Source organism: Chaetura pelagica, unplaced genomic scaffold, assembly GCF_000747805.2.
Source record: "Chaetura pelagica isolate M959 unplaced genomic scaffold, ChaPel_1.0 scaffold198, whole genome shotgun sequence".
Taxonomy (NCBI): domain Eukaryota; kingdom Metazoa; phylum Chordata; class Aves; order Apodiformes; family Apodidae; genus Chaetura; species Chaetura pelagica.
The window spans coordinates 190,299-203,324 of NW_009954317.1; the positions used below are offsets into that span (position 1 = coordinate 190,299).

The 13,026-nt window shown below is 41.7% G+C and overlaps 1 protein-coding gene across 1 annotated transcript in view; it reads right to left on the reverse strand.

Moving 5' to 3' along the window:
• Positions 1-600: 600 nt before the first annotated feature.
• Positions 601-13,026, reverse strand: part of TEAD4 (TEA domain family member 4) — a 44,980-nt gene continuing 32,554 nt past the window's right edge. The window contains exons 9-11 of the mRNA XM_010004121.1: positions 4,513-4,653; positions 2,871-3,023; positions 601-839 (exon numbers count right to left, since the gene is read on the reverse strand). Of these exons, the coding sequence (XP_010002423.1) occupies positions 726-839; positions 2,871-3,023; positions 4,513-4,653 (408 nt within the window). The 3' untranslated portion in view covers positions 601-725. The remainder of the gene's footprint in view (positions 840-2,870; positions 3,024-4,512; positions 4,654-13,026) is intronic.

The following is a 13,026-nucleotide window of genomic DNA, read 5'->3' on the forward strand; positions in this document are numbered from 1 at the left end:
CCTTCCAACCCAAACCATTATATGATTACGACATTATGATTAAAAGGGAAAATAAAAGTTGGTCTCTCACTATCATGCACAAAAAAGTAGGAAAGAGTATCCAGCCTTTAAGAGGTAGAAGGCTGAGGGAGTCTGTGACTGCACACTTGCTACGGTGGACAATGAGAGAGGCAGATACGTGCAATCTCTATATGTTTGCATGTGCCTACAACTGACATATAAATTACTATTTATGTATTGTAAGCATGTCTGTGACATGCATGTGATATGTTGACTTACAAATTAATGTATGTGAGTGCACACACTCAGACCAGAGGTAGCATGAACATTTTCAGCCTGTGTTCATATATGTGGTCAAACTTGTGGAAGCTGCTGCCATTGCCCAATCTGTATGCTCAGGCAAAAACCAGTCTTTCTATATGTACGACCACGTGCTGTGTGTGCTCCTTGGGAAATACATTGCAGAGGATGCTGTTTGTGGTGAAACCTTTAAGCAGTTATTTGCCTGTTTCTTTGACTCCCAAGTCTTTTCCCCATTCAGACAAACCTGGAGATACAGACTTATTTGACCCTGTCAATCACAAGACAGCTCAGAAGTGCTTTTTTCTGAAAATACACAGTATCTGCAGTTTATTTTTCAGTTTGATATAAGGGGGCAAGGGTTGTTCAAGCATGGGCTTTTTTCTTAGACATGCATCCCATGGATGATTCAGGACAGAGAGTTTCTAGTCCTTCACCAGACGGTAGATGTGATGTTGGGCACCATGATCACTAGTTGACACCTCAAAAACATACGCTATGCACAGCAAGGTCTCCTGTGTGTCTCTGTTTGTCACAACCTAGACAGAAAAGAAGAAGACACTGAGATGGCAACTGTTTTGCTGCTTACATATTAAAACACATTTAACAAAGAACAAAAAGTCAGTAATAGGCAGAGAACAGAGAAGCACATGAATGATCCACAGCTTGGCCCCCAGTCTATGGTCACAGCCATTAACAGTTCCTTCCCTTCTGCTCCCACTTGTCTGGTAGACACAGACCGTGGGGATTACTGAGTACAACTCACTTTACAGGAGACTTACAGATCTGATTCTTTTACATCTCCCATTCACACACTGTAGATGTCAGGAGAAGGATGCCTGCTACACTCATACCTTCTTACAGAAGCTCATTTTTTTCCATTCCTTTCTCTATGGTCCCTCAGGAACCTTAGCTTCTCTGCAATATGACTGAGTGTCAGAAACATGGTGATGGCACAGCACTGTCCTAGTTTCAGCAGCACACACTGCCTACACTGCATGGCAGGGACAAGTGAAATATTGCACCCAGAGCTCCTAGCTCAGCTTCCCTCTCTCTGTCATTGCACAACTTTGCACATTCTTGTCATCTGAGTTTACGCCGTGGCTAAAGCTTCAAGTGGTTCTCTCCTGCTGGAGGAGATACACTTTTATCAGCAGTAGCTACCTGTTCAACTAGAGAAGAAAAACATACCAGCTGGAGGCTTGAACCATTGGTAGTGAGGACTGAGGACCAGCAGTATGCCTTGCACTAAGCAGGGGAGTGGGGGCTAGAAAATGCTCTGCCTGTTGCTCTGGGAGCAAGACTGCAAGGTGATACACAACAGGCTATGCCAGCACCCACATGCCTCTCCATGACAGGAGGTAAGGGAAGGACATGATTACTCAAAACATAAAGCCCTAGAGGAAGTGTAACTATAGGACAGCTTTGTTGATAAAAAATTATAGCAAGCACTGGCCTGACTGAGGAATGAGAAAGCAGTTACAGTGTTCCTTCATACGGCTTACAGCACACAGGCCTTCCATCTCTCTGTCCCTGCCCCCTTCATGGTTTTGCTCATCTCTAAAAACTCTCAGCATTTATATTCCTCTTTTCTTCCAAATACCTAACAATTCCATACAAACATGAGAGAGTAAAGCCTTGTGAGGTATAATATTAACTTTGTGTGATGTTGATAATGTGAGGACATTATTAAACTCGTTTCATAGCTGAGGTGCCTGAGCCACAGAGCAGTGAAATGAATTGTCTGAAGTCCTACAAGATCTCCAGAGGATGGAATAAAGGCCACTTGATCTACAGTCTCTCATACAGTCTCTAACATCTCTTCTACTCACCCAACCTCAGGTTTTCTCAGCAAAGACCTGTGACACATCTTGCAGAGGCAAGTACAGAACTCGGTCCATTAGGAAAATTCACCTTTTAAGCTGTCTTTGTCCTCTTCCCAAATTTAGGCTGCATTCGAGCCTGAAAAGGCTCCTGGTATAATATAGACAATAATGCAAATCTAGGTGCTGTACCCTTGTAGTACTGCCCTACCTAAAGGGCATTCATGAGGGTGTCACAGAGCTTCCCTCACTCAACATGCCTCTTGCTTTATGTGACTCCATATTTATTCCAGGTTCAGGATGGTCCTGAGGAAGCAACTTTTTTTTTTTTTTTCCTACCTGGTCAGTGAAGAACTCTTCAGAGAGTTTCAAAGAATTTTATAGTCACTTAACAGTGTGCTTGGGTTTTTTATCTTGCAAAAAGGGCCAGTACACAGAAAGGACCTCAAAGTGGAATCCAAAAGAGGAATGAGCATTTCCTTCACTAACTTTTGCATCTTTCTTCTTCCTTTATCTTTCTTTTTTTCTCTCTCTTACTCAGGTATCTCAAATTCTTCTGCTGCTTCTCTGCATGAGTTCCTACCTCTAAAGCTCCATAAATGGTCTCAAGGTGCAATACATATGGAAGATACCAAGTTCAATTAGATGCTGAACTGTAAAAGGAAACCTGCTTTGACACACCACAGTGAACTCCTGCCTGGGGCTTACATGTTTCCAAGCTCCAACGAAAACAGTTTAAAGTCCCACCTGTAAGATAGTAAAGTTCTCCAGCACACTGTTCATCATGTACTTCTCAGGAAGGTGCTTGAGTTTGTGAATGAAATTTATCATGTATTCGCAGAGAGGGGAACGGTGAATGCGATAGGAATAGTGTCCGTTTTCATAGCGTGCGTACTCTGTCTGCAATGTAAAACACAAAGGGGCATGTGGGCCTAATGTTGTTTCATTAGCAGCATTAATCACATAAAGGGACTCAACAGAAAATCAAAATGGCATTTTCAAGTCTTTTTACTGGCAGTAATGAGCTGATTCCTCTACAAAAAATTCCTCTACAACATTCCTCTACAGTACTTCACATCCAGGTTAGTCTCCTTGATCCCTCTAATTTTTGCAGATCATGTTCACAGAATCCTAGGGGTTGGAAAGGACCTCAAAAGATCATCTAGTCCAATGTTCTTTTTTTTAGAACAGTGAGTTCCAATTTACAAGCAACAAACTTTCTAGGATCTGTGAAAGGTAACTATGAAGAGCAGACCTATACTATGGTCTGCACGTCTAGTGGGAAAATATTAGGTGGGATGAACTGAAAAAGTTAAAATCTACTGCTTTAGCAGGACTAGGAAGCCCCCTAGTAATGATGGTAATCATAGGCTCAGGGTACTTCACAGCTGGAAAGCTCTAAAGCCTTCTGGTACCTGAGAGAGAATATTGTATCTGCTTCCTCTTAGGAGAGGGTCTGGCCAATGTTACACAGAGGGATTTTTTTTTTTCTTTTTCACATTCATATCTTAGCTCCTGTATATTTCATCTTCCTTTGAACAGAAGCTTAGGTTGGATTCTACCCCTTCACAGCAAACCCTTAAATGTCTGTCACCTCCTTTCACCCCCAGAGTTTGGTTTCCTTTCCAGTGCACCATGATACCTTTCTTTGCCCTGTCTATCCTACCGTGCAAATACATAACCTGACTTGGGGCATGTCTATAATATGTCTGGAGAGGGGTCTTGGGGAAGGATGTAGCTTGAACTGACTACTGGCATGGGAACACCTAGTGTTCTGCACACAGTGCCACTCCTGCATCTAAAGGCTCTTTGAGAAAGAGCAGCAGGATGCAGGTCAGAGCAGCTCTTGGCAGTGGAATGTGACATCATAAACAATTTCTTCAATACCAGATATATGCATAATTATGCAGCTCCACTGTGGCTTAAGCTGTAAGTGTACAAACATTAAGATAAGCTTAATTGTTGTAATCTATTAATTGATGCCTATAGTCTATCAGTGATCTGTCAAAGAACACGAATGGAAGTGATGTGTTGCCTAATTGCCTGTTTGTTTTCACCTTTCTAGATACAAAACAAGGGTCCAGGTTTACTAGCTTGTTTTGCTCCCCAAAAAACCCCAGAGAATTGCCAGAGCTGAGAGTCTTACATATTCATGTCTTCAGAAACTGAGATTTAAGGAAAAAATAGCAAACAATACCAGACCTTCAGTGAAGCCCTGAGACAAGACCATGTTGCAGGCTAGAGCAATCTTACACCTGTATGTCTCAGAAATTATTATCTATGGCATTCATCTCCTTGACAACAAGCATGGGATATATTTTGCCTTGAGAATACAAAGGATGCAAAAGAGCAGCCAGAGAGAACCTTGCACCCAGTGTCTGCTCCCTACCTCAACTTTCTCTACCACCTGCTTTCCAAAGGAACACACTTTGGTGGAACAGGTAATGACCATGTTTTCTGGGCTCTCATACTGGCTGGAAACGCCATAGAAAGATCTGGATTCATCTTCAATATTGGTGTTCAAATCAGCCTGCCAAAAAAAAAAAAAAAAAAAGGCAAGAAAAATAGATGGTTATCAATAGATGGTTGTGGTGTTTTTCCACTGTTACCTAAAGGGATGTTGCATAGCCAAGATTGTAAGGTACTGGATGCCCAAAGTTCCTTAAGCAGATCCATATGCACCAAGCATGCAGGGGAAATCTGAAGAGTATGCACTAAAATCCAGTTCCTGCTTCAGAAAATGGTGGTGGGGGTTTGCATACACACTGGGAAAATCTAGAGGAATACCCTTGTAACATATGACACAGCCTCTTGCCTTACCATAACTGAACAGCTCCAGGACAGCATGGAGATACTCACAAAGAATTCAGAGGGAAGACAGGAGGGCACTGAAGAGACAGAGCAATGCAACAGACAGGCTACTGAGCTTTCTCACTAAGGAGGAAAAATAAGGGTACAACAACTGTGATAAAGCTTTTCCACCTTAGATATGCAGGTAAGAGGAAAGAGACTGAACGAAGAGAGAAGGAATATGGCAGTGTGCACACACACATTAGGCTCAGGTACTATGATATGAAGAATGTTAAGTAGGCAGGATGCAACATAAGGCACGTAGGTTGCTAAAAGATCCAGCTCAGTTCCACCTGAATACAAACCCATCTCCATTAGTAGCCATACTGCCCAAACTTGGGTGCCTAAGGTTGGCCAACTGAAGCCTCATGGTGGGACTGAACTCCTAAAAAATCCTCGTTATCTGAGCTTCCACCAGGGGTCATTCAAGCCACACTTAGAAGAGGCGGTTCCCTTAAGCTCTGAAAACAGGAGCTGGTGTGTGGGAATTCCCAGCTAACTAGGCTTCCTCCCCCTCAGAACGGAAAGTGTAGAGCTTCTGTGTGCTTCACAAGCCCAGGTGCTAGCTTAAATATAGCAGAAAAGCAATTATTAGTTCCCACAGGCTACTTCAGATTACTCTGCTCTTCCCACTGATCTGAGGGAAATGGGAAACTGAAGAAAGTGTGTTCCTGCTACAGTGACACAGTGTGAACAGGACTGCATTAGCCAGCATTTTAGCATTATTTTCTTAGCTGATGTCAGTGAGGGTTTTATAACCGAGATCTAGAGCAGCACTTAGGATTAGCCTTGGAACCAGACCACCTCAAGAATTACTCCCCTTTTTCTTTGCCACATAAAATAACTGCCTTTTCTCTACCATGAGAGAATACTGTTAGCTTATTTCTCTTAAGCAGCAATTTCACAAGAAGTCTTATTCAATCTAGAAAGTTCCAGTCCAGCCTTCTCCCTATCTGTAGCCACAAAAGCTTGCTGCTCTCTTTATGCTGCCATTAGCAATTGTATGACTGACCAGTGAGACAGCTGGGCACAGTCAAATTTTGGTTGTGGTTTTGGTGGATTAGTTTTCAGTCAGACAAGGAAATGGAACTGGATCCTGACAAAGCTGTATGGGCTGGAAGAGCTGAGGAGACACAAAAGTTGAGGGCACAAAGACTGCCTGTTTTGATATTAACACATACTCAGGTTGCCTTGAGCCTCTTGGGAAAGTGCATCTCAGATTTGTCATTTGATAACACCAGTGTGGTCCTGACACCAAGAGAGAACAGTGTCACTGTCCTGGAGCAGTTTGTGCCTCCCCATTCCTCCTGTACTGACACTAATGTTTCTGTAGCTGTACCACAAGACCCACTGAGGAACTGCTCAGCTAGTTCTCAGTGGAATCAGTTCCCTCACCTGATTCAGAAGCACTTGTGCATGTTCAGACAAAAAACCTGTTGGGAGGATGGGCAGCAATAAGGAAGGCAAAAGGCAGGATTGCCTCTTCTAGTGAACGGTGGGTTTGAGTAACTACAACAGAAAACAGTAACTTGCTAGAAGACATGCTTTGTTGTCGTTCCTTTAAAGTTTTTCCTCTAGACAGCTGGGCTGTTAACTTGTAACTTTAGTGTGTGAAGGAGGAGGTGATAAAGGAAATAAAATAAATCATCTTCCCCTATATTTCAGAAAATCCAGTTCCATTTTCCACTTAGCACAACAACAGTGGGGCATTGCTGCCCCTGTACCACTGTGCACACCTATTTCCCCCTAAGGAACTACCATCTGCATTAGATAAATGATGCCACTGAGGATTTAAGAAAAAAAAATAAATCAATAAAATTCAATTACCATTATATTTTTTCAAAAGTACAAACTCAGAAGCACGAGAAAGACAGATTTAGGATAGGTTTTTCATGAAGTACAGTGGGTAATGCATATCCTGAGGTATATTCCTGGACTAGCAGTTGTAGCATTCAGATAATTCTAGTGGGACAAAGATGCGGCCCAGACAAGGTGACAGAATGCTCCAATGTTTGCATCAACACTGGCAACATTAGGGATGAACATGCAACTTTCACTCTGCTCTTAATGGAGAGCATAACAGCACAGCATTTAAATACATGATCATAAATTGCTCTTCAAAAGGACTGTATTGTTTCCCACAGTTTATAGAAAAACCCTGAACAGTTGTACCATCTTCACCACAGACTATGGATGAAAGAAAGTCCATTTGTCAGAACAGCTTGCCATCTTCTCTATGACTCCTCTTTTTAAGTAGAATACTTGTCTCTGAGGTAGTGACAGATCTTCAGCCCTTGTGAATACGCTTGGTCCTACATAGGTAATACATTCATACCAGTTCATACCATCTGTGTGCTCATCCCTTCATGTTTGTTTTTTTTTAATTTGTCATGTCCTGCATCCTATATATTAAAGAACATCCTCTGATTTACCAGGAGACAGCTGTACAAAGTTGGCAATTATTTTATTCTCATGTTTCCTTATCTTCAAAAGGTAGCTTCACAAAACAATTTATCCAGCAGAACAGGTTCCTGACTTCTCTTAATATCTTATCCATTTTTGCCCCATAGATTTCTGCCTCCACACTGAGCTAAACAGATTTGGACACAGGTTACAATGTATCAGTAAAATAATTTATATTTAAAACTTTTTGTAAAAAATAATTTTACATCATTCACTTCTGCAACACTGAGATAGTGATGATTGTTGCACAAGACTTGAAAGCAACAGCTGGAAGAATATTGGAAGCTTGTGTATCATCATGACCATATGAATTACTGCAGTAAAGTGTTATGCCCCAACAGTTTGTCTACACTGGAGTAATGTGTGTAGTGAAATCCAGGCTAGCTTTAATCTGGTAACAGAGGTATTAATAGGAACAAGGTACCAGCATTACAGACAGCTGTAATTCAGGTTACCAAGTTGATTATTACAGTCATACTGAAGTTCTTACTATCAATTTTTCCCCAGTATATTTATGCAGCTAGTTTGTTTGCACCACAAATGTACATGTGTTAGAGAGCAGCAATGCTCATCTATTCTGTTTTAGGTTTTTACTGAGTTGCTGTAACACTCATTTACATGTCAATGCAACTAACTGTATTGTTCACTGGACAATACCCCAGCTGTCTGAATAAAGATTAATTCCTTCCCCTTTCCAAAGAGAAACTAGACTAGGGGTCCTTCACAATATTGTTCAGCTATTTCCCTTGGGGGTATGTATGGACCCAATTCTGCTTTTCCAAAGAAACTGCCCCACTGAGTCAAAGGACAGATGAAGGCTCTAGGAGCTTGGTCAGACTACTGCTGCATAAACAGAGCAGAGGCCCTCACTGTGGAAACAAACATGTTCAAGGTCTCACTAGTAACATCAAAGTTACACTCCCCTAAATTCTTTATAGCAAATTAAAAACTAAGTGCAGTCAATATGAGGCAAAGCAGAGAGGTGCTAGTTCCACTTAATGAGAAAAAGCTTCACTAGCTCTAAGAAACCATTTTAGGTGCCTCCACAATTTGGCAAGTCTCCCATCAAAAGACCAGACTACAGAATTTCACAGCTAGATGATATCTAATTGATCAACATTAAACTATTTGTCAGAAGGAAAATTATGGTAATACTGATTGAATTAAGCAGTCACTGCCATTCACTACATAATGTACAATCAGGTTTCTGAAAGTCCTGTTGCAGCAAAGAAGGGGGGGTCCTGTTTGAACTCACTGACTTCTCCATTGCACCTTTTATTCTAAAGCAGATACTATATTATGGGCTAGGACTGTCAGACATATCTTAGGGTGGCCAGTCATCAAGAAATGTGCACCCTCCTCCTTCTGTCATCTCTGAAAATCTCAGTCCATAAATATACATACATGGAATTTCAGCAGCTCCAGGGAATGACAGTAGCAGCTGGCTGGGGGCTCCACTTCATGTTTGCAGGAAAGTGAAGATGCAGCTCCTCAGACAGAGACTGCTGGCCTTAGAGTTACAGCTGATTTACTGAGAGCTGCTGGTTCCCAGCCTCTCGTGGAAGTTTCTGCCCCTGTACCAGAGATGATGTTAGCACACACATATCTGCTCTTGAATTATTTGCAATCTTCAGATTGTGTAAACTGAAAATGGCAATGATGTGCATGAATACAAAAGAACCACTCAGGAATGGAACTGGAATCTTTTCGCTTGTGGAGATTATTGCCTCCTGAAGGGAGACGAGGCACAAACTTTAGGAAAAACACTGTTAGCTGCCATAGCCAAATTAGCATCTAAATGTCAAGTGAAGTAAATCACAGATGCAATGAAACTTCCCAGGATTGCACCAGGACAAAATCATACTGCACATCACAGGGTCTCTAATCACCAAAAGAGCATCTGCTTACAGCTTAACATCTAAAAATGCTAGAGCCTCCATGCCTAGATACCTACAAGCTCCTCACGATACCTCAGCCATCAGGACCAGAAACCCCTTACTGCTTTGAGGAAAGGACTTTTCCTTTCTCTTCAGTTTCACAGTTTATTTCTCTAAAGAAAACCTTGTGTCAAAGCACCCTCAATCCTGCCCTGAGCACCCAAGGAAAGCAGAGAAAGGTCTGCTTTATTCTGTCCAGTAAATTCCATCCCCCAAAGATGCAAAGGACTGTGACTTGGAGAAAATTCCTCTTGCCAGCACTTCATCAAGTAGGAAGGCTAATCTTGATTTTGTATCTTAGGAATGCATGGACTTATTGAACAATTAAGTAAATGTGATTCAGACCTGGAGACTAGAACCTAGATGCCCCTCAGCTCCTCACTGGCAAATGCATTAGTACCTCCAACAAGTGAAATAACTCTTCAATACATGCCTTACCCCAGCCTATGCAGCCAAAGGAGACACTGTGAGGATTCAGGAAAGCCCATAGCTTTGGACTTTGGGCTGAGTTGCTTTGCCCCCCGAGGCTTCTACCAGCCACTGCCAGCAACAGGGTGGGATAGCAGCAGGGGAAGCTAGTTGGGTGGTGTTCAGCACTCAAACAGCTGTTCTCCATCACTTCAAAGGCAGAGGTAGAAGATCAAATAGATGAGCCATCTTACAAGCTAAGTCTGAGTCATGAGCCACCAACTGGATCATATTACTTTATCTGACAAAGTCAGGGTTCTGGCTTTCTGTCCAAGAAGCTCTAGATGCAGAAGGCTGCACACACACTAGCATAACAGCAACCTGATGTATCTGGGATGCATTCAGGTTATTGTTCAATCTCAGCACAATGACATGTTTGTCCATAGCTTACCTGATGACTTCCAAATATAGTGAAACACCGAGGTATATATGATCTAGCCCATCTCAGAGATCCACATATTTTATGGAAGAGGGCTGGTCTGCCTCTTTTGGTAGAAACATCTGAGATTTCCTTCTTTCAAGAGAAGTAAGCACAATTTCTAAATACCTACAAGACAAGACTTCTAGATGGAAGAGAAGGATTTCATGCAGGGAAGGGCATAATAACCCTCAACAAGCTGGTATTACTTTTTTGGGGGTTTTGATGCCTTTTTTTTAAAAAAAAAAACCAAAACATATTGGTGGTCTGAGACTCTTACCAACTCTGCTGAAAACAGCTCTGATGCACTTGAGTGTATCACTGAACTTCTGCCATCCCAAGAAAGAAACAGCTACAGAAAAGTTGGCACTGTGCACTGTTCCAACCATATACTAAGCCAGGATTTTTGTCTGATCTTCAGTGAGAGTGAATTTCACAACTGATTACCCAGAATGGCCTCATTGCCACTAGGTTGAGGCTCTGAATCAAAATTTCTCTGAAACTCTTCGGAGTGGGAAATGTTGCCTTTGAGAATCAGTCCTCAGCTTACCTGAGGCTTTGAAAAGCAATGACTAAACAAGAGTCTAAATGGCGTGAGAAACCATAGCTTGCAAGGTCCCAAGCAGTCAATGGGAAGGCATATGCTGAAAAATTCTTTAAGAAAAGTCCAAAACTTGCACCACTGCAGCTTCAGCCTCCAAGAAAGGGGAAAGGGGAGAGTTTCTGAGCCAACAGTCTGCATAGCTGTGCCTGAGCTAGCCCCCCCAGACTGTGTTATTTTAAAACCCAGCAGACAGATTCCTTCCACAACTCAGACTTCCAATGTTCTTTTTGCTGCCAACTACCTCTATACTTTTGAACAGTGTGGGGAATAACTTTTTTGGAAGAAGTGCCACTGGCAAATCCCCTTACATAAGGCAGCAACTGGTTGGAGATGGTGTTGGTGACTGCAGGTGAATTTATTGGGCTGTCAGATCCATTCTCAGAAAAAGCATGCAAAGATCATAAAAATCTCTCTTCCTAGCTGGTGTCTTGTTTGCCATCTCAGAAAAAATGCCAAAACCAGAATGGACATGAAGACTGAATTGCCATCTCCTTGCTGTCCAGGCATTTTCTGCCAGGTCAGGATTGAAGCCATACAGCAGGCAGCACAGGGTGCTGAGGGGAATTTGCACTGCTGCTGTTTTGGCTGGATTTTCTTGGTACAAGAGACAAGCCAAGTGCAGGACAGAAGTCTCTAACCCACTCCTTCAGCCCCTTTTCCACAAAATAGTAATTTACAGGAAAGAAAACACACTGTGACTTGATTGGTCCAGCTCACCTATCATCAATAAAAAAACACTACATATATTCATCAGGAATAGCAGGAAAGTTCTACCAAGAACTTCCTCTGATCCACTCCTCTGTAGATGGCTGCTCTGGACAAAGTACTGCCTGTCCTGAATTCCTGGTTTTTTCTTTTCCTTCTGTCTTCCACGCAGATTCTTACAACTTCTGAAAGCTTCACAATGCAAGTGCACCATTCTACTTATGTGCAAAGCCCTGAAAATGCCTCTTCCCCAGAGTATTAATAATGATGCTATAACTACTAATACTATTAATAATTATTCAGAATAATTATTAATAACGAGGATAAGATAAGGGAGAGAGGCAAGTACAGATATAATACTACACTGGAAAAGAGTAGAGCTACCACTGCCCATGTGTTGGGAGGCTAATGTCTCAAACTCATTGTTGCATGCTAGAATGCACTTGGAGCACAGAGCAATGTCAAACAGATGTCATACACAACCTACCAATCCAAGTCCTAGAGTTAGTTCATTGTACCTAATTTCAAATGCCAAAATCAAGGAAGAATTGCAAACACTGCTTATGTTTCAAACTTACCACCTTTTAACTCTCAGCTATTGTGCAAATAATTTAAAGCACCACTGAACAATCATGAATACCTCTTTCTCAGTCACATTAGATCCTAAGTGCTATCAGTGACGTCCAGAAACCCCAGCCCCAGTGTCTGGAGTTAGGGTTCTGGTATATTCAGTGCTTAGTGCAGTCATGGCAGGCTCCTGCCTCAGGTTCTTCAAGCCTTAAACTACATATATATAAAACCTATTTATTCAATGCCTTGATTTTTCAAGCCTTTCTCACTTGCAACCGCCACTTAAATTTAGAACCTTTGAAAAATCAATCATATCTTCATGTCTCAAAACACCTGTTCAAGTATTTAACTCGACTCACCAAGGTTAAGGTTATCAGTAATTTGCTTTTTTTCTTTTTAATCACATCACCTTATCTGTGGAAAGTGCTTATTGGAGGGGGGGTTGCAATACACCAACTCGGAAATTCCCATGACACATTGTAGCACAGTGTGCTACAGGCATGACTCACATGCTTTGCTTGGGTATAAGACTGCAATACCACAGGAATGTTGAACACAAAGTTTTGCACCAAAAAGGTTTGGAGTTTCCCTCAAAAAGGGTCCAAATTTTCTGGAGCAGATTTTTTTTTTTTAACTGTTTTAGTTATATTGCCTTATTGATCTTAGCTGAAATCTTACAGAAGGATTAAAAGTACTCCTGTGAAACACAGCACAAATCATAATAGTGCCCCATTTCTCATCTCGAATATGGCATCATGAATGGTGTTTGCTTTCATCCCCTACTACTGTCCACACTAAAAAACAAATACAAGACTAAACTAATTACTAATTACTAGCCTTAGCAGCTTCCATTCAATCAATGACTTGACTTACAAACAGCTTATTTGT